Raw genomic sequence first — 23290 nt, forward strand, 5'->3', positions numbered from 1 at the left:
CCTGCATCTCAATGTAATCCTTTCATGAAAAAGAATAAGAAGGACACAGGTTTTCATCAATACCTTCTTCACTATTCTTCTCCCTTTCCTGTGTCTGTCTATGTTTCGTCTCTTTTGGTGCCGGTCTGTTCTAAACACACCCATCAATACTTTAGTATCTTTTAATTAATTAAAAGACTTGGACACCACACTATTTAATTGCATATATATATATATGTGTGTGTGTGTGTGTGTGTGTGTGTGTGTGTGTGTGTGTGTGTGTGTGTGTGTGTGTACTGACTAGTTTTGACCAGCACATCTTTGGCCAAAACTTGCTTGTTGATGGTCATGTTAGCCTTCACTAACACAAGCTCTTTTCTCCCTCCCTCTCATTCTCTCTCTCTCTCTCTCTCTCTCTCTCTCCGTAGCACATACACACACACTGTTTCTCTCTCTTTTTCTCAGTGTCCATGAGGAGTTTTTCCAGAACACATAGATTATAAAATGGGGCAGGAACAAGCGAAGCTCTATTTTTGTATCGGAACCAGCCTTTTCCTGTTGTCACCCACAGGTAGTGAGGTTGAGATTTATGTCTGAGACAACGCTACTGTTGACTTCCTTCCTCTGTTTTTTCCAAGTCTGGCTCAACAGCCACACACTGCTGTATATGCATGAGGCAGGGGCATGAGAAAATTTTCCCTTGAGCATGCAGAGGCAAAACCTTCTAATAACTAACATAAGTGGCAGAACAAGCAGTGAGAAAACACTCTGTTAGCCACCTCAGCTCTGTTGTGACAGCCAAAAGCATATGTATCACATAGAACGCTGTCTGAGTAAAAAAAAAAAAAATCTGGCATCTTTTAAATGAAAAAGATGATTTACATTTAAACACAGCACAAAGTTGTGTAGACATTTGCCAAATGCACTCACTCAAAGAACTAAGATTAAATAAAATAAAATGAGACTACTAATGTTTCAGAAATTAGAACATGCTTTATGGCCAAAAGAAAATCATGTTCTGTTGTACTGCACCTATATGAGCCCATAACTGTGTGTAAAAGAGAGGAATCTCTCCGAAAGAGGTCAGTTTGGGATGTACTACAGCTATCGACTGCTGCTGAGGAAATCCCTTCTCTCCTCTTCGCACAGAGGAAAGGCACCAAAGTCTAATGCATGCTAATCAGGGGCTGAGAAGATAATAAGAGATGTTGCAGTCCATATGCCAATATTCAAGATTTGACTCTTTTATGCACAGATGGTCCTCTCGCATTTATATGCATCGATGCACACTTGCATTCACTGATTTTGCATGTAATTTTCTGTTCTTGAAAGCAGCACATATAACCAGTAGAGAGAAAAGATCCTAGTTATACAACATACATGAATAAATAAATGTGTTTTTACAAATGGGTGCATGAGTGATTCAATATTTGTACTTTTTCATAGCTAGGATATTGACACAAGGTGAAAAATGATCAGCTGTGCACAGTCTAACTTTCTAGTGACTTTAAGATAACCTGGTCTTTGTTATTTATAGCAACAAATGTAACTTTATCACCTTGGTATTTTTTTAATCTCATGCAGGATTTCATAGAAAACAAAGTTGTCACAGTAAGGTGTAAAGAGTCAACATTTCCTGTAGTAGTCATAAATTTTTAAGCATGTAGCCATGGTTAAGTGATTTGACACTAATCGCATGTAAGCAGTATTGCAAGCACTGTCCAGAGTGCTGATCAGACTTTATCCTCTTGAAGTGACACCAAAGCTGTCCAAGGTGCTGACTGAAAGAGTCAAGTGTTCTGAGACAGACGACATTGGAACTATCCATCTGCCCTTTTTGTCCATTCCTTCACTTCTTAAAGTATAAACTATTTAGTTAAAACTCCCAGATGAGTTGGTACTGTATATGCTTGGTCTCAAAGCCTGAACATTTTATTTTCTTAAACAGTGAAAGGTCGACTTTTAAGAATATAAATGACTTCAAATAAATACTTAAATATCTAAAGTGGTAAAATGTAATATATACATAAAACAGAGACCTGGGACACATTTCTGAAAAATAAATTGTTGTATTTTGCTACTAAGCATTGCCTCACATATTCTAAGTTGACAGGATATTTATTTTGTTGTGGAGTATTGCCACAGTGTGGTATTGCTACTTTTACGTCAGTTAAGGATCTGATGACTTATTTCACTACTATGGAGCAAAAACTACAGAACTGTACAAGTGTTGAGCTATCTCTTATTATAACTTGGAAAATTGGAAAAGGGTGTAGCAATCTATTGAAATTTGTAAATAGAGCATCCATCCATCCGTTCATTCATTCATCCATCTGCTGTGGCATATCTGGCTTTAGGTTGCGGGGTGCAGCAGTCTAAGCAGAGTAACCCCAACCTCACTCTTTGGCTATTGTTTTAGATGTACAGCAATTGTTTTTAAGTATGCTATAGAAATAAACATGACTTGACCTCTTCCAGCTCTACCGGGGGATATTGAGGCATTTCTAAACCAATCGAGAGATTTAAACTCTCAGTGTGCCCTCCTCTCAGTAGGACATGCCCATAACACCTTACCTAGAAGGAGGTGGTTTGGACATCCAAATCAGATCTCCAAACCACCTCAACTGGCTCTTTTCAATGTGAAGAAATGGCGCAGGGCTGTCCAACTCCAGTCCTCGAGAGCTACTGCCCTGCACCTTTTAGATGCATCCTTGTTCCGATACACCTGAATCAAATGAATGGCTTGTTACCAGGCCTTTGCCAAAGATGATGGCATGCTGAAGAGAAAATCCAATCATTTGATTCAGCTGTTTTGGAGTAGGGACTGAAGTTAGACACCCGTCGAATGGTGGGTGTACTCCAAATGAATGAGCTCCTGATGCTATTTTACCATGCAATTGACATGATTGAATGCCTTCTGTAAGTCACAAGGCACATAAACTCGTGGGGCTAACTCTGATATACGCTTAAATATCCTCTCCAGTATCCTGGCATGAAGCTTCCCAGGTGGGCTGAGGAGTATGATCCCCCAATAGTTGGGGCACACTCTCTGGTTCCCTTTCTTGAATAAAGGAACCACTAGTTTTTGAGATGTGGTGGTCCTTGAAGGGTTCCACCAACCATTGTGGTGCCTCTTGAGGTCTGGCCTCTTGAGGTCACTCCCTATTGTTCCCAGACTTTCCTTCCATTACAGAAGGCAAATCAGTGGGGCCACTTTTGTGCTGCTGGCCATCAGATACTTTCCAGATGGTTTTACATGGTGGATCACAATCTGATGGAACTTTTCTGCTTTCATATTTCTATTAGTTTTGACAAGATCCCCAGCACCACTGGCTGAAATTGATCCCCAAAACACGACAAAGCCTCCACCGTGTTTTACTGATGGCTGTACATACTCACTGTTGTACCACTCTCCTGACCTCCACTGTACATACTGACAACAACTTGAACCAATTTTTTTTTTAACTTGGATTCATCACTCCTTAAGACCCAAGTACCTCTGACTTTCAGTCCAGTTCTTGTGTAATTTGACATACCTCAGGCTTTTATCCCTGTTTCAAGTACGGAACTCATTATATTCTATTGGTTGCAATAAAAAAAATAAAACGTCAACAGTTAAAAGGTTCTAAAGATGTTTCTGAATTATAAACTATCTCAGTAAAATATGTGTAGCGTAACCTGTTTAGCATAACTCACTTGACCAGAGCTGTTTATTTTCTAGCTGTACTAGGACAAGAAGATGATTACATCAAAGTCCCCAAATTAATGTTTTTTAAAATACTGCAGCATAAAGATAGGTTAAATTGTTTTGGTACAAATGATCTGTAAGGTGTCTAGTATCAATGTCTATATTTGCAATTATTTAGCTTTGTTCAGTATAGCCATAGACTGACTGAACATTTTAATGGCAACAATAGTGACCAGAATAATGCTGTATATCTAGGCATGCTCAGAAAGGATCGTTCTTGCGCTTACTATCACAATCAATGAATGATAGTTGACAGCAAAACCCTGCTTTGAGGCACTATTTCTCATCCCAGTCACTTCACACTTATAGGTGCAAATCACCTCAGTGCAAACAGAAGGTCATTTACTCGGTGAAGCCAAAAAAGCAGAGATGAGAACCTGAAACCACTGAGCCCGACACCTTCCACCCCTTGGCTGCACCTAGAAATAAAAAAGCCCAAAACAGACTTTTTTTATCGAATTTTCCCTTCCCTTTTTAATCGGTGACAAACAGAAGGCCTGGTTGAATTTAAAGCCCACTTAGAATCAAGCTAACTTATTGCTGGCAATGAAAGTCAAGCTCTTACTATGGTTTTACAGGGACCAAAAACAGTCCTGATACCCAATACCACCACAAGCATCCCCCGCAGGATACCCCAGTCCACATAACACATGTAGACTGGTTGAGCAATCTCCCATACACCCTCAAATATCATGACCAGGATGAAAACCACATTATTTGTCCAGAATCCAAGATTCATCTAATGGTTGAACTCTCCTCTGAGGTATGCTGGCATAGACCTTACTGGTCAAGCTGAGTAGTGTGATCCCCTTATAGCTGCAATGCAGAAGAAACTTAACGTGAAGCTCATCCACCCCTAGTGCCCTGCCACCAAAATGTTTTTTAACTACCTCCTGACCTCTCTCTTCACTGTCTCTCTTTCCACTACAAAAGGTGTGTCAGTGGGATTGAAGAGATTCTCGAAGTACTCCACTATCTGACTATATCCTCTGTTGAAGTTAGCAGCTCTCCATCTCCACTGAATAAAGTGTGAGTTGGAAGCTGCTTTTCTCCTTGTGTCACCTGACAGTTTGCTAGAATTACCTCAAGGCTGACTGAAAGTCATGCTCTGTGGCTTCAGTTTTTGCTTCTGCTACTGTGAGAACCACACTTTGCTTAGCATTCCAGTACTTGTCAGTTGCCTCCTAAACTATCCAGGCTTGACAGGACTCATCTCCTGTGTCCACTTTCTGGTTCTGGGCTCACTGCAGTCACAACAGACATCGACCACCTTATGATTGTAATCTGTACACTAATGGCAGTAGGGAAAATGGTCCATTCATACTTGTGAGGTCCTTTCTGAAGTGCTTGAACTTATAGCTAAAGAATATTTTTATCTACATAGCTGTGATTAAGACGTTGAAGATTACTTTAGCATACAAGATCACAATCTAGTTGACCAACCCCATGCAACCCAAAGGGAGAAAATTGTCATTATTTATTGACATCCTATTTAGTAGTGTGTGCTCAAATAGCTTTACAAACTGTAATACATCAACTTATATTAATACCCATACTAATATATTGTTCTTTTCACTCTTTGTTACTTTATTTCTGTTTTACACCTTTCTAAGTTCATAAATTAGAAAAATGATTTAAAATTGAATTTATGTTTTCAATGCAATAAATAAGCGAGGCAAGAATCAAAAAATATGCAAGCTTTTGTGGTAAGTGGGCTCATATCTTGAATTTACCCTCATTTTTACAGTTCTGTATATACATGCATTGCGAGGTTTGTGATGCATGTACGTATACATCATCAGACCCATGTCATGCAAATTATGCTGAAATAGAAGAGACAGTAAACTGAAGTCTAAGTGACAGACAACTGAACCTCTAAATCCAATATGACAGTTGATGATAACGCCCTGATTGGTTTTCTCCTTTTTGATTTCCTTGTCAGTGATGTGAGTAGGCATTAGCTTTTCTGTAGGAAAGATATCAGGACCCCGCAGCTGTTATCCAAACCTGAATGGATGCATTCTAATCCAAAAGCAGAACAATCATCTTGGATTTAGTGTCACAGCAACATATCTCAGATATGTCATGAAATGGAAGTATTTTGTTTGTATAAGCCTAATGGGTATACTTACTGATGTATAGAGGTATCCTTCACTATTCATGGCGAGGTACAACCCTGTCTTTGCCCCCTGAATTGCCACAATCCGCAGCCCCACTGGAATTAAGTTGAACTGTGCTAAATTGGGAAATAAAGTCAGAGATAGAGAAGGAAGGAAAGGAAAAAGTCAGAAAATCAAACTGCAATACCATATCACAACACATTCTGCTATTCTGTATTCATATTTGCAGGGTGAATGGCTCCAGTGTCAGTGCTGCCTGCGGTTTCTCTCTTAAGCCCAAATGCAGTGACCTCTTACTTTATGTTTATGGAAACATAACACTCTGTCACCTTCACTGAGCTTTGTGCTGCCACTAAAACTGAACAATAATGGAAATGTTCTGCCATGCCAACTGCAGCTTAGAGTAAAGACAGCAACGCAGTGTTGGTAAAATACACTAGTAAGCTAGTTAACAGTTCACCAAGAAGTAATGTTACATCGAGAGTAAATAAAATGCCACATTCAGACTTCGGCTTTAAAAAAAGGCCTATGTCTGACTCTTGAAGGTCAAAAACAAAGAAATGATAAGAGAGCACTGCATAGTTTCCGCTCTGATGGCCAGATTTAGTTTGCAAAAGGTCAGGACGAACATTCACATCGTCTCAACGGTTGTAATATGTCACTGCTCTCTCTGGTTTATAAAGTGCATATAGTGACCTGCAGATCCAATCAGAATCTGTGATCCAAGCGTTTCTGCACGAGAGCCGAACACACTAAATTGCCAAAGTTTGACAGGCACTGCGACATGATGTGCTTCCTATTAAGAGACAAAAATAACAGTCCTAATTGAACCAATTTTGACAGGTGAGCTGACAAAATCCTAACTTTTTCCTCCACTCTTCAGCCATAGGCCCTTACAGCACAGCACGACACCTGCTGTTGTTCGGTTAAGTTCTTTACAGCATTAACTTTGGCAAAAAAATTACGAGCATTTCCATTTTCCAGTTTTATATATATATATAAGTGGGTAGAAGCAATGCTGGAGGCTAGATTTGTAATAATTGTTAAAAACTTACAACATAAGCATGATATCTGTACACTGATACTCACAAAATGAGCTGCTTTCATCCCTTGTGCTGTCGACAGTGCCATCAGGCTGCATCTGCAGGTAGTATCCATGTTGGCTGTACAGCCGGGTAACGATGCCTTTCAGCTGTGGCTCTGCAAGGGAGGACCAGAAAGCAGCGTGGCATTAGACAGATGTGACATTTACTAATTTAATGGCCCTGAAAAAAAAACCGAATGGTTAGTCAAATATGTCATTTTAAACAAAGGCACCAATGAGAAAAATTAAGAAGTGTATTATATGAAGCTAGGATGTGGTTTATGTGCGACGTAACCTTAATGATTTTCTGTTATGAACTAATTTAAAATGATCATGTATGCTGAAGGGCAACTGGGCATCAGCATTACACATTTATAAACTTTTATTGGCGGTGGAAGATCTCTAATATTATAATAGAAGAATATTTGTACAACCTTAAAGCAATTTGCAATAACATGTAAGAATATTACACGGCTATGTATTTTTTTGTACAAGACAGTGATTTCTCTGTAGGGAAACCAGTGGGTGATGTCATGCTGGTAACATCCATCTTTTTTATATACAGTGCATAGTTTGTTTCACTGTTCTTCTTTAGCCATGTGCCATGAGCAAATAAAGTAAAGTGAGATACTTCACAGTCTCCTTCTTGCTAAATAATATATTCAAGGGGACTGGGTGCTAAATGTGACTGACTAGAGGAGCTGAATGTTTCATGAGCGGAGTCCCCACAGCCTACTCTGTGTCCATTTAACAAACTGAATCTCTGCAGCACCAGGCTCTTTGTTGTGATTTCTCTTTTGAGCTCAGCACCTTAATGTCGTGCTACTCCAACAACAAGGATAACCCTGCATTTCCCCTGATTTTGCTTGTAGCAGAGTGCTTTATTCAGTCAGGACTAGTGACCTGATCAGCCCCCTTCATTCCAGCTTTAATAAGGCAGATGAAAGATGGTTAAAGGAGCAGTTTATGATGGAGCCTCTGGAGGGCCATCTGGGAGTTCCCCTTCCACTATACTCCTCACATGCACTCGCACACACTCCTCTGGGAATGACCTGGGGCACTGCGCAATCTGCCCGTCTTCTTCACACTATAGCGCGAGGAGCCTGAGCGAGGCAGAGGATACAGGGATGAGATCTGTAGGACTATTTCCCAGAGGAAGTGTGCCAGGGCTGAAACATCAGTGAAACTGTGACCTACTCCCATTGTTACACGCATGCACGTCCTTTTGTTTTCAAAGCCTCCTGTCAAAACATTTCTCTGTCTCCACTCTCTCACTTTCCTCTCCTTTTCCATTCCATACCCTCTGAGTTATATTTGCTTTCATCCCACCTAATAACATCATGCATCATCCAATCAGAGGAGGGAAGCCGTTCATTAGTTGTCCCCGCAGATTCAAAAGAGAGAGATGAGAGACAGAGAGAAAGAAAGGGAAATGGGAGGATCGGGGAGGACAGAAGCGAGCAGAGGGACAGCGAGGGAACAGTGAATGAGATGACACTGACATTTCATGAAGAGCTGTATGTGCAGGAGAGGGGGGGAAAAAAAGCACATTTAGGCAGAAATTCAATAGACAGCTTGTGCAATATAGCTGCAATCAAAACTCCCATGCTTGGTGTCAGGCGCACTAAAACTAATGTTTCACTTAGCAGAGCTGGCTCTGACTCCACAGTCCTCACCACAGCACCAGCACACATTAGATTTTGATCCAGCATAATGAGAGCAGGCTCCCAGGAAAGAACACGACAGCTGTATTTTACCACAGCTGCACTGAGGGTTCATTGTGGTCAGCGGATTGGTCATGTCGTGTGAAAACACTGATGTCACCACAGTCCCATCACCATTTATACTGGTGATCAAGGCACCAGATTGCTGAAATAGTCTCCTAAATGATATGTGTCAGAACTCAGCTGTTGCAACATCTTCCTCTTGTAATATGGGAATCTCAGAGCTTTTGCAATGGTGTGTCACTGAAATGTTGGCAGAAACCAGCTCAATCGTACTCTTGTATCTTCAAAGCGCAGTTTAAACCAAATGTCCCACCATTTCTGGCACACGTCACCATTTGTGAGGATGTGAGACGCTGACATAATGTGCCCTGCAGAAATGCAAGGATCTTTAGGTAAAAATTTGTTTGATCTTCAAAGATATTTCTGCTCTAGAATAAAAGACTGTAAAAAAAGAGTGAAGCTAATATGGAAGTGACTTAAACTTCTATAGTAGCATGTTAGCTTATAACTTCCAGTTCTTTCCAATGGCAAGTATTTTAGCAGTTGCAAAAATTCAATTCAGGGTCACAAGAGGGCTGGAGCTTATCCCAACTAGCATAGGGTGACAGGTGACAAATATTTGCACTCACATTTAAATCTTATTGAATACAATAGTGCATAATAATACTGCTTCTTGCATCCTTTATGTACAGTGTATGTCTAAAACTCAGGCAGATAGACACTCACTCTCTGACTTTGGCCCAGAATATTTTTTCTTGTCATATTTTTAAAAGAATGAATTAATAAAGGAAGTAATCCATTGATTAATAATTAATTAGTCAAATTAGCTGCAGCCTTGAACTGATTAGTTGTTTTCTGGTTGGCTATTTTCAAGCTGAGGTAGTGCAGTTTCTTCTTTTCAATTCTTTTTTACCAAAAGAAGATTAGTGGAGCAACTGAGGCCAAATCCGCACAACAAATGTCGACAGTGATGAGATATAGTCCTGTCTTTCGTGTCTGAATTCTTCCCGGTAATAAGAGGTCTCTGATTATGTGGGCTCGCAATATTAAGATTGATGAAATAGGGCTTTATGAAGAATTTCACTGGGTAGCTAATTCTTTATAGGGCACCAATGGCTTATGTAAAAAGGAATAAATATGTTTTCTATTGCCATATTGTAGTTGCTTGTTGTATTAATGGATTGGAGAGACAAATAAATAAGCTGGAAAAAAAGAGGATGGTTGTGCCAGGGATTAAAAAACAAAAAAAAAAAGCAGACTTCATAAGGACAATGAAGACGAGGAGTTTGGCCAAACATTTAGATTTTCAGACCAACATGGTGAGAATGGCAAATAGGTTGTTGTGTTTACCGTCCAAAAAGAGGGGATAGTGTAATATATCACTGGGATTTAAAGCAAATTGGAATCTGAAGTCTTTTTAAACAGCAAACTGAATGAAATTCACAAAATCATGAGGAGAAGAAATCTGAGCAAACGGTAAAAGTAAGAACTTATTGTTTATTCAAGAAAGATTACAGATGTCACAAATGTTTTAAATATAATTTTTCTTATTTTGCTCATTAAAGATGGGGAATATTATCATTGCATATTAAACGTGGAAGATACAGGAAAATTCCCTTCATTTTATTTTGAAATTATTTATATTTTATTTATTTAAGTCCACATTCCTGATTTGGATAGGCTTTGATATTGAAGATTCATTTAAATGTATTTTTATTAATGTTTTTTTTTTCATTTTATAAATATATCTTTCTAAATCATGTAAAGAGGACAACAGTAACATGTTAGACAAATTCTTCATATTACTCCATGCGGATTATAGACTTATATATATATGGATTGTGTCAAATATGCACATGCAGCATTTACATCTTTGGTTAGAAAACATAGTAAAATATCTCCTGGAACATTATTACATTATTATCTCTGTTTATGTTTACGTTATTATACAACTCTGATATGCTGATGTTGACCTGTTTAAATAAGCTAGCTGTGTTGTAAATGTAAAGAACATTTAACACTTTGTTAAAGAGTCAACTAGAAACACCTGAAAATCTTATTTTCTGCCCATTGTCCAGCATCACTACTGAGAGATTTTTGTTTCATTTAAATAGAACAACTTAGATTAAAGGCTTAAACTAAATAAATATCTTACTATAATGATTGTATCAAATGCACACGTGTCTGTTCCCTAACTCCTCCTAGACTTGTTAATCAATGGGAATGAAGAAAAATTAAAAATATATGTATTTATTATTAATTTATCTGGTGTGTATAAACAGCCATTTTTGCCATCTGACTTTATCTGACTTTATCTCACTATCACAACAAGATGGCGGCGCGCACGGGTGCAGCGGCTCTTAGCTCTCCAGTTTGGTGCTCGTTTTTACTTTTAATGTGGATATTTTTGAATGTTTGCAATGCCGCCATCTCTTACAGTCACCAGAACCTAATTGACCTAGGTTTTAAATATAGTTTGTCTGTTTCTGGCGACTATCAGCGAACACACAACATCCTGGTGGAGATAGCGAGACCGCCAGGGTCACCGTGGATGGTCTGCCCGCCCAGCAAGCGTAGAAGGCGACGGAGGGAAAGAAAGCAGAAGAGGGGATGCCGGTCGGGCTCAGACGCTAGGCTACGCAAACATCCACACCGGCCAGCACTTCCGAGCCTTTTCCTATCGAACGCCAGATCCATCACCCACAAACTTGACGAATTGGAGCTACAGATAGCCAACACAAGCTTTGCACGTAACTGCAGCATTATTCTTATTACGGAGACGTGGCTTCACCCGCTGATTCCCGACGCTGCAGTCGAGTTAGCAGGCCGCACGCTACACCGGCATGACAGAAACAGCAACTCAGGTAAAAGCAGAGGAGGGGGGCTATGTGTTTACGTGCATAACGAGTGGTGTTGTAACAGCAGGATCATTCACACACACTGTTCTCCTGATTTGGAGGTTCTGGCAGTCTCGTGCAGACCTTTTTACATCCCGAGGGAGTTTACAGTAGTTATTGTGATAGCTGTTTATATACCGCCGGATGCTAACGTTAGCACGGTTCTCAGCCTCTGGCTCAACACCATAAACAAACAACAGCTTGCCCACCCCGATGGGGTTTTTATTGTCGCCGGCGACTTTAACAAAGCGTGCCTAAAGACTGTGCTTCCTAAATTTGTCCAGTTTGTGGACTTTGCTACGAGAGGAGAACACACTTTGGACCATGTCTATTCAAACATCAGGCATGCTTTCAGAGCGACACCCCTCCCCCACCTGGCTGGATCTGACCACCTCTGCATGTCCCTCACCCCCACCTACACCCCCCTGCTGAGAAAAACAAAGCCCCAGACAAAGACAATAAAAACCTGGCCTGAAGGAGCCCTTTCTCAACTGCAGGACTGCTTCTCAACAACTGTATGGGATTTATTCTCCAGCCACAACCTCCAGGAGTACACGGACACTGTACTCTCGTACATCAGGAACTGTGTTGACAATGTCACCGTCAACAAAAGGGTCAGGGTATTTCCAAATCAAAAACCCTGGATGAATAGCGAAGTGCAATCCCTCCTAAAAAGCCGCAACACTGCCTTCAAGTCAGGGGACAGGGCTGCGTATAGGACGGCCAGGGCAGACCTGAGTAGAGGCATCAGGAAAGCTAAGGCTGCCTATAGGAGGAGGATTGAAGATCACTTTGCTGACAACGACCCCAGAAAAATGTGGCAGGGGATCAATCACATTACCAACTACAGAAGCAATAACCAGGCAACATCTAGGACTGATGCCTCACTGGCTGAGGATCTAAACCGTTTCTTCGCCCGCTTTGAGACGACCAAGCCCTCAGCTGCCACACCACTTCCACCCGCCCCCAGCACTGGCACACTAACACTTAGGGAGCACCAAGTGAGGTGTGTTCTAAGGTCAGTGAATCCCAGGAAGGCAGCAGGTCCTGATGGAATACATGGAAAGGTTCTTAGAGCATGTGCTGACGAACTGACCGGAGTCTTCACTAAAATCTTCAACCTTTCCTTGTCATCAAACACCGTCCCGCCCTGCCTCAAAACCTCCACCATCATCCCCATCACCAAGAAGACAGCTGTGGCCAGCCCAAATGACTACAGGCCTGTTGCACTTACGCCTGTAGTGATGAAGTGCTTTGAGAGACTGGTCTGTCAGCACATCAGGGCCGGTCTGCCTCCCACTCTGGACCCCCACCAATTTGCCTACAGGACAAATCGTTCCACCGAGGACGCTATCACCATAGCGCTCCACACTGCGCTGAGTCACCTGGAGCACCGAGGAAGCTATGTGAGAATGCTCTTTCTGGACTTCAGCTCAGCATTCAATCATATCATCCCGGAGATCCTGGTCCAGAAACTGTCTCACCTGGGACTCTCCACCCCCATCTGCCTCTGGATCAAGGACTTCCTGACAAATAGACCACAGTCTGTCAGACTCGGCCCCCACCGGTCCAGCACCATCACACTCAGCACCGGGTCTCCACAAGGATGTGTTTTGAGTCCCCTCCTGTTTACGCTCTACACATCCGACTGCTCCCCTACCCATCTCTCAAACACCATCATAAAGTTCGCGGATGACACCACAGTGGTTGGACTCATCTCAAGGGGGGATGAGTCGGACTACAGAGATGAGGTCAACCGACTGACTGAGTGGTGTTCAGTTAACAACCTCCAACTGAACACCACGAAAACTAAAGAACTTATCTTGGACTTCAGGAAGGGCAGAGCAGACCCGGCCCCACTTTACATTCACGGGAGCTGTGTGGAGAGGGTACACTCCATGAGGTTTCTGGGCGTGCAGATCTCTGATGACCTCTCCTGGACTGCAAATACTACAGCGGTGGTTAAAAAGGCCCAGCAGCGTCTCCACTTTCTGAGAGTGCTCAGGAGGAACAACCTGGAGGAGAGGCTGCTGGTGACATTTTACAGAGCCACCATAGAGAGCATCCTAACGTACGGCATAACAACATGGTATGCAGGGTGCTCAGCTGCAGACAGGAAAGTACTGCAGAGGGTCATCAACACAGCCCAGAAGATCACTGGCTGCTCTCTGCCCAGCCTGGAGGTCACTGCAAACTCTCGGTACCTCAGCAGAGCTGGCAATATCATCAAGGACCACTCTCACCCCAGCAACCAACTGTTTGAACTATTACCGTCAGGCCGACGGTACAGGTCACATAAAACCAGGACAAACAGATTCAGGGATAGCTTCTTTCCCAGAGCTATCACCGTAGTAAATAAGCACAAAAACAATTGAACCTATTCCATACCGTCACTGTCATTATATTATGCTGCTATTCATACTGTCATTATATTAATGCTGCTATCCTGTATATATTGTACATACTATTGTTTGAGTACTTACGATTGTTTTTTTTGTACCTTTTATATTTTACATTTATATTTATTATTGAAACTTGCACCAAGGGAGTGGCACTCCAATTTCGTTGTACTCTGTACAATGACAATAAAGGCTATTCTATTCTATTCTATTCTATTCTATTCTATTCTATTCTATATTGCGATATAATGAAGAACAATAACATGAATAAATGAGCAGAATCTGTATCTGCAGAAAACTGAGTGACTTAACTAAACTGACTTCATTTTTTTAAAGTTACAAATGGTGCTTTACCCCCTAAACTAGTTTGTGTACATGCCACAGTATAGCAAGCGCACATTATTAGGCAAGCCAACTTCTCCTGCTTTTATAAGCCCTGGAGGAGCATTCTGATAGATAGTGACACAGTCTGACAGCAGTCTACCTCTGGATTAGCAAAGCACACAGAGTTGTTTACATGAGCAAAAAGCCAGTGTTTGTATCATGAGCATGCTTAGTGTGCACACTGAGTATCTACTTCTGCTTCACAGGGGTAAACAGAGAAGATGATAACTTGGAGAGCTACTGGATCAAAGGTCATGTGTACTGATTTTGGCATAACAGGGCATACTTGCTCTAAAACAGTAAAAGCATATTTGATTTATTGCAGGGGACAAAACAGTGACCATTTTATGGTCCTCTAAGTCAAAGTACTGCATAATGGAGTGATAGAAAGCACACAGGTGCAAAAGTAAAACTTCGGGTTGCCATTTCCGCTGTTTCTCAGTTCTGTTTAGCTGTATTCAAAACAAATATTCTAGCTCAGAGTGTAAAAAAAATGAGGCCCAGGGGATCACAGACAGACCAAAGACTGCAATTTGGCCCAATATGGATTTTAATTGTATTTTCATAGGTTTTGCAGCTTTTCCTGCTGATAAAGAGCTCCACCATGCCCATTCATACAACAACAAAGTAAATACGTAATAGATAAACACAAAGTTTCTATTTTCTCTGTCTATTATGGAAATGTATGCTTTCTACAAATGGATTTACAGTAAGAAAAAAACAAAAATAATAACATTCAATTGAATCTTTTATGTAATTTTCCACCTTTATTTCTTAATTAAGCCTAAAGAGTCGTGCTGACAGAGTTTTCGTTATCATGTTGAAAAACTGAGGTGTGTTAGCGAAGTAATTTTTTAAAAAACATATCAGGCATTAAATGTTTAGTTAAAGTTCTTTACACTGACATAAAGAGGAGTTTCACTGGTTTCTGCCCTCTTAAGGGGTCTGAATGTGGCCCACCGTGCACAGCTATAGTCCCAGCTTTAGTTGCTCGTTAATTGTTACTTTTATGTCCTGTTAAAGATTCAGTGTGGTTTTAGCTTGTGCAGCTTTTTTAGTTAGGGCCTTCTCTTGTTTCAGCAGAGTAAATTTCCAAACTGTGTCTAAAGTAGTTAAAACTAGCTCCGCTTCAGCCAGATGCTTCTGTAAGAGGGCATTTACACATTGTTGCGTAAGCATTACCAATGATATAACGCCTTACTCAGTATTATAAAGTGACAGGGGACTTTCTGTAGATGCCTTTTTAATATTTAAAATTACTTTTATCTGTCAGCTTTTTGGAATTTTACTTAAGTAAGCAGGACTTTTACTAAGAGTGCTTTAAGATCAGTTTACTGTTTTGGGGGCAGTTACAGTCCCATTAACTGTAATGAAGGGCTGCAGCCTGTGATATACACTGTGAGAAATTATTGAAACATATTTGCAAATCCAGTTTGCTTACTTTAATTGGATTCAGAAACGGAACTTTTTATCAAAGTGGTTGCAGGCTCTCTGCAATTCTATAAATTCACTAGTTGGCCAATTGTTTCAACTTTATATATTTATGCACACATTATCTAACACAGTAACGTGAGACGGTTAATCCTTTGGGGGGGGGGGGGTTGAAACTGAGGCCATTAATCAAACCAGCCTTGTTTTTGTAGAAAAGAAGAACAATGTATTTTTCATTGGGTCATGACCAGACGCATGACATTGAAAGTGTGCTGGAAAATGGAACACAAGCTTTTGGTAATCAGTGTTTCTGCACTCAAACGTGACCATATATTTAAAAAAAGAAAAAAAAGCTCATGATCATCATTAATCCTACCATGTTTATCTGCTGTGATTCATCCAGAGTCAGTTGCAACCCTGTTCTGTAGTTACACGAGCAGCAGGCAGTGCACACATTCTTTCAGGGTGAACACACCTACATCTGCCTTGCAGAATTTTCTCTAAATATGCCAGCAGCACAACGTGCAGCTTCCACCGTCCAGGGTATTTCCCATGGAGAGGAAGTGTGTGTGTGTGTGTGTGTGTGTGTGTAAGACTACATTCATCACTCCTGGGACATGTGTGGGCTTGAGTGACAGGAAACATTCGCTGATCCAGGTCAGTGGAGTGTGGGTCAAAGAGAGCTCCTTGTCTGTTTATGTACATCAACACAGGTGTTGTCAGCTCACCCGACAACATGTTGACTCATCAGCCGGCCCATTTTCAAGTGACCTCTCCACACATGAGAGGAAATATGACAAGCAGAAAAGAAAGTGTGTGGCGAGTCTCCCCTTAAGAGATGTGGATTTAAAAGACGCCGCATAAATGTGACACAACACAAGTCCCACGTTTGCTGCACAAAGTATAACGCAGTTTTCAAACGGCGAGACGGAGACATTATTAAGTTAGGTAAGTTGTCGAGAGCAGTTTGTTTATTAAATTGACTTTTCCTCTAATCCCAGCAGAAGCCGCTGCTAGGTTTACACCGGGACGCCCCTCATCAATTTGCATTCCACATCGATAATCATTTTGAGAATCGCACGGGGGAGAATGGAGCCCTCCAGTTCAACCATACACACAGCAATTATGTGGGTCTCTGTATAAATGAGGTCAATGCACATAAGAACCCAAGGTAATCACTTCATACATCCCGGCTGCCATCAAGGACACTTAAACCCTTCGCTGCTGTGTAATTGCTCTGAAAAATAAGCAGCGGTTGAGATTTATCTCTAATCAGCGTAGTGTATGTCTCAGTGTTGGTTATCATTACACTAATGTATTTATCTGGCTTGATTTGAGCTCAGTATGTTGCTGGCTGATCTCCCCAAAGGCGAGCTCCTCTCGATAAGGTTGGAGGTAATTACTGGGGGCCTGCATGACTGAGCAGCCAAGGGCATTTTCCTCTGCTTTGACCCAATCGAACAACGGGGGTTTTCCTTGGCTTATATTTGCAGGAGTTCCCGATTCGCTCTTACCTTTTGCGTGAAAATACTCCACTCTGTGTTTTTGCATGCATGTACTCTACTGTATTTTACACATAAAAGAACGAGTCGGCCTCCCGCATGTGTGTTTGATTCTGCATGTAATAAAAGGAGAATACAGTTTCTCGTTTTCTAAACTGGGCCAGGTCTACAGTACAGTGCTGCTAGTAATTATCAACCTTGTGGAAAGAGAGGAGGGAGAGGGAAGGGAAGGAAAGGAGAATTGGAAGCCTGAAGTCATGGTACCCAGCTAACAACTTTAACAAGAGTGAGGAATGCTCTGTGTATGTCCAGAAATAAAAGAGATAAGGACAGCAAGTGCGACACAAAAAAGGGCAATGATGGAGTGATGGAGCTGCAAAAAGATGCGACAAGAATAACGGGGAGGGAGAGGAGAGATGGGAAGACGCACCGGAAGGGATGTTGTAGAAGAGGGATAGGAGGACGGGGCGAGGTTAAAGAAAGAATAGGAACGAATGAGGTGTATCTCATCAGCAGCGAGTTCAAGAGTGGCCTCTTAATTTGAATTCAAGGCTTCATAAATCATTTCCTGTGACAATGGCAGCGATTCACATAAGTGAGGCACAGTTATTGCTTGTTATTAATGGCACTGACAAGAGCATGTCACACACGAGCACGAGCAAATAGGACTCACAACGCTTCCCTGACACACATTCAATATTCACATATGTGCTTCATTAGCATTATGACAGAAACGTATCAGTGACAGTTAACAACATGCTCAGCTCAGGGGATTCAGAGTAATGTGGGGCAGACCCCATGCTGCAAGTTTCTTCAGGTTGAAACGTAAAACACACACAGACATAAGTGGAGAAGTGCTCAAGCTCACGCCTCACCTATCCTTTTTTCTCCAATTGACCCGCCAGCAAGGACACAAATAGGCACTTGATATATGCAGAACAAACAAAGACAAACATCCTCTGAACTCCCACAGGGGTCCAGACCTCTGTCAGAATGTGTGATGATCATGCCAGCGAACATGCGACTGCGCTAAACAGTGTGATTGGGGCCAGGAAAGGATTTACACATTAAAGGTGTGGTTTGCAGTGTTTTTCTTTACTGAACCACTTATATGATGAGGTCCCCGCACAGCAGAGGAAAGTCATGCATAGAGATGCTTAAAGGCAGCTTCTCACCCATTGTAGATTTTCTGCCAAGCTTTGACTGAGATTAACTTTAGCAGACGCTGCCACACATATAGCATTTAAATAGGAAATAGAAAAGACCCTGACAGAATATACAAACAAGGAAACAGCCACAAACATGTCCAGTGGAATAATTTGCATGTATTCAAATAAATTCAAATTCAAATTTTATTTGTCACATACGCAGTCATACACAGTACGATATGCAGTGAAATGCTTACACAAGTGCTCGTGACTTAAAGAAAAAATAAATAAATAAGGGTATGAATAAGATAGGAAATAAATATGAAAATTAAAAAGGGTAAATTTAACTGGGAAGAATAAGATAAAAATATATAAATTAAAGTTGAAAATAAAATAACTGTACAACAAAATACACAATACACAAATACACAGTCTAGAAATATATAAGAATGTATGAAGAAATATAAATATATATATACAATAACAGCAGCTGTACAAGTATTAAATGGAAATGAAGAAATATAATGTCCAGTGTTGTGCAATCCACATTTGTAAGTGTCTTGTGCAGTGCAAATATGCTTAAAGTGATTTAGTGATGAAGTGATTCGATTAGATGACCACGCATCTAATTGAATTAGTATAAACAAAGTCCAGAATGTCCAGTGTGTGTTTAAGAACCATATGTGTGGGTCAGTACTATGTGGTGGTGTGATTGAGAAACCGTATCGCCTGCGGGAAGAAGCTTCTCCTCAGTCTCTATTCACATTTTTAAGTATTGATGCTTAATCAACATGTAAGGTATCAGAAATGGCAGACTCGTGACATTTCAGTACCATATTTATATTGCACATTATCATAGACAAAATACTAGGAGAGCATATTGTATATATTCCATTGCGAGTAATTCTGTTATGTAATTGAAATAATAGCTATTTTAGGTTAAAGACCTCATTATCATTTCATTGGTCCTATCTCTTAGCTTTTCTGCTTGGACTGGTGCCCTCATGACCCGAACCCAGATAAGTGATTGTAAATGGATAGATGGATATCTTACATTGGGCCTTGGTGCAGTCCCTTAGTTCATCGTCTGAAACAAGTCCTTTTAGCTACTTCCCTCTCTCTTTAATCACAATAGGTAAAACAATTGTTGGAGAAAAGAAAAAAGATGGCAATTTAACTGCAAAATTATATAGGTGCTGGACAACCTTGGTTTTATATGGGAACATATCCAGAAAACTGGCAACCAGCTGAGTCCAGTCTCCTATTGTAAAGAGAAGTGCCAAGACGAGTTGCGCATATCGCCACAGACTGACTCAGATTGATTGCAACGTGTTGGTAATCTGTCTGTGCTTATAAATTAGACTGCAGCTCTTTGCAGACTTTCACCAACCTGTGTGATAGTGATGGTCGTCAGCCTAAGATGGGCCGCCATTATTTGGAGACAGGTTACCTCCCACCAGGTGACCATAACAATTGCCTTGTGATCGAAAGTTGCTGTCCAGATTCTGATGGTGTTGCAAGCTCAACCACTGGGCAACCATTTGGTCACTATAACTACTAGCAATCAGTCACTGAGCCATAAGTCAACTTTCTTCTCATTTGCTGTCTCTTATAAACTCAAGGGTTTGACACCATGGGACGGAGAGCTTCTTCACTCACAGCTCATGCCGTGTGCCTGAGATGACCAGGGATATCTGCTCTCCGTGACATTGTAGAGCCAATAATAGAAAAAAAAAGAGCAGTCCGAAGCGACTGGAATATACTAGTTTAACAATATATATGAGGCAAAGTATGTAATTGCATAATAGGTCTCTTTTTATGTCCCTAAAATATATATTTTTTGGTTTCCCATCGCAGTATCCCATGGTTGTCTTCCATTTATGATCGCCTTCCTCTTACACTCTCCAAATTTCCCTCCACTTGTCTTTTCATCATTACCTCTTTACAGTAGGTGTCCTCTATTCTCAGTTTTTCTCTTGTTAGAGGTAAATTCAATCTCCCCTTGTCAGCTTTAATCAAAGCACCCACAGATTCAATTTAGCAGGCATGTGTGGGAGGTTAAGGTGGCATCTTCAGTAGGACAGGAAGAAAAAGAGGCATTTTTTGTACACACATCCTTCCTCCTGCCTCACTTTGAATAAGATTTAAAGCCATTGTCAACAAGCTCTCTAAGGCAGGATCTTTTTCCACAAGCCAACTCCTAAACTCTAGCTGTAATAATACTTTAAAGTAAAAGAGATCAGTCTGTCATGTCCACTCACTTTATTTGTTAGACATAGGTAACTTAAAGATATAAAGTTAGGTAAACCATCAAAATTAAAATAACTAAATCTCTTAATCTCTGGTGTTTTTTACTTTACACAAGAAACTGCAAAAGATTAAAGCTTAAAACTTTTTCTTTCAAGACACACCATTTGGTGCCAGATAGTTTAGATGGCTGTGGAATACCGCGGGCTCTTTCGTGCTGGAAATCTCCTGACGTTGGTGGGATGACCTCATCAGCAACCAACGACTAATCTTCTGTTTGTCTCATCTAAATATGTCAAATTGTGATGAATACTAATCTTATTACAACTTTCCTGCAATGATGCGAAACAAACAATCTTCTACTGCAAAATTTTAATTTCGTCTTTAAAATTTAAATCAATAGCTGTCTAATAACATAGATAGGGTTAGAAGTCTTAAGTAAGTCTTGAGTTTTCTGTTCTTGCCCAGACTTAATGGGCAACAGGACACTTATAATGTATCTGGTAACAGCTGGGCAGTTAGAAATGAGTGCTATTATTGATCCTGCTTGTCAGTAGCCAGTCTTGTTGAAACTCATTAAGCTAATGAAACCTATTAATGTTATTCTACAAGTTTTGCACAAAATAAGCTATAACCTAGGTACATTGTGACACTCACCAATGATATTTTCACCTCAAATTCGTAATGAGGAGGAAATAGTTTTTGGTACTATGCCTCTGGGTTGGATGTACAGCAATCTTCTTGCAGGTAAAGGTTTTAATAACTAAAGAAAGTAAGGCATTTGTTACCTCGTAATGTCAGGACAGTAAATTCTAGTTTAAACTTCCACTGAGTGTTTTTTAAAAATCTTGCAGTTTGTGTACATGCATAATACTGACATGGTAACACTATTGAATCTGAAATAAACTTGCCAACACTCCTTGTTTTCCCTCAACTAGCAATTAAGAAGGGATTTGACTTGAGTGTGTGACTGCTCTCCACTGATGAAGCTATTGCTGCTGCTTGTCCAAAAACTAATTAGGAACATTTAAAGAAGTGCTAAAGCCCCAGTGCAAACGGTGCCCAGAGTTAATAACTACAGGTTTAATTTGATGACGATTGCTAACGTTTCCGTGACTTGAGGTTGGGACAGTTGCATTTTTTCTTCTTCTTTTATTTAACTTTAGTAAATCCCATCAATATCAGAGCTGGGAGCCGGGTGGATGCACTGATGGTGCCGGTATAGCAGGTGCACTCAAACCTGCTGCACAGCTTCAGATAAAGATGCTGTTTTTTTTCTACTGAGCTTGCTGTTTTTATTCCATTTCGATTTGTCTTTACCTGCAATTTCAACACATGTAGTAAAGTGAGCTTACTGAGTCATTCGAATGACACCATCCTCACCAGCTGCGGCAGCCAACTGACGATCGGCGACCTAATCCAGCGCCGCCGACTCCGTTGGTTTGGCCACAGTTTTCGAATGGACCCGAGCCGCTACACCCATGGCCTACTCTGTTTGACCCGCCCCACCGATTGGAGGGTGCATCGAAATGCACCAAAGAAGACATGGATGAAACAAATCCAGGATTATTTGAAGGCCCTTCGACTTGACCTCGAGCAGGCAAGAACCATCGCCTTAGAAAAGCGTGGAAGATAATTGTTGGTCAAGCAAGAGAACCTGCGGCACCTACAGCAGCGTACTGGTTGTGCGGCAGACCACCGCCGCTGGTCGCCCGCTAAGGACAAGAAGAGGAAGAGAGCCTACGGGAAGTAAATCTAATCTAGGGCAAGATTACTTGAAACCATCAGCTTCACTATGAGGAGGCAGTTTCTAACTTCTGCATGTCAGAATGAATTACTGTAGCAACAGCATTTGTCTTGGCACTTATTAAAAGTTTGGTACTGACCAGTCTGGCATAAGACCAAGTTATATCAGTCCTTGTTTCCCATCCCTGGTCCGAGTGACAGGATTCTTATTCAACAGCAGCAGGCAGCTGGAGCTCAGCTGGTGGAACAGGTTGTCCTCTAATTGCCAGGTTGAGGGTTTGTTTGACAGCCAGGGCATGTTGCTAAAGTCAAAGTTGCTCCCAATGGCAGGTGAGCACCTTTCACGGATGGTCTGACACCAATAGTGTGAATGAGAGAGAAAATAATGTATAAAATAAATTGCTGTGGTTACCACTAAGATCAACCATTTAACCCATACCACACTGAAAACCACCTTTAACCCACTACAATGCCCGCAAACCTTCATTCCAATTTAGGAAAGATGCTCAACTTTCGAACCATGACTGACTACTCTCTAAACAGATTAAGAGGATAACTGAAGAAGTGTTTTGCAGTGGCACTTAATATCCAACCCCATGGTTTCCCATCTCATCTTCTTCTCCACATGCTGCAGCTATGACAGTCTGATTCACAGCTCTCTGCTGTCCCACCCGCCTCCCCTTTAATCTCTCCACCAATATCTCTCCTTACTCTTCTGCATTTTTGATCTTTGGATCTGAGTCCACCCCCGTCATCACCATCCACCCCCAAAAACAATTTTCTGTGGCATTAGTAATATCTTCTACTCTTTTCTTTAAGCTTGTGTTTACCTCTACAGACTTGCCCTGCTTCACTGTCTCTTTCTCTCTGTCTCTCTC

General features: G+C 41.0%; 1 protein-coding gene across 1 annotated transcript in view; it reads right to left on the reverse strand.

Annotated features, from left to right (window-relative positions):
* fgf11b (fibroblast growth factor 11b) overlaps nucleotides 1-23290 on the reverse strand; it is a 40877-nt gene that overhangs the window by 12624 nt on the left and 4963 nt on the right. The window contains exons 2-3 of the mRNA XM_085288529.1: nucleotides 6937-7047; nucleotides 5860-5963 (exon numbers count right to left, since the gene is read on the reverse strand). Coding sequence (XP_085144655.1) covers nucleotides 5860-5963; nucleotides 6937-7047 — 215 coding nt within the window. The remainder of the gene's footprint in view (nucleotides 1-5859; nucleotides 5964-6936; nucleotides 7048-23290) is intronic.

This window comes from Mchenga conophoros, linkage group LG10, assembly GCF_057382185.1.
Source record: "Mchenga conophoros isolate Kocher_MC1m ecotype Shallow Benthic linkage group LG10, M_conophoros_male_GT1.1, whole genome shotgun sequence".
Taxonomy (NCBI): domain Eukaryota; kingdom Metazoa; phylum Chordata; class Actinopteri; order Cichliformes; family Cichlidae; genus Mchenga; species Mchenga conophoros.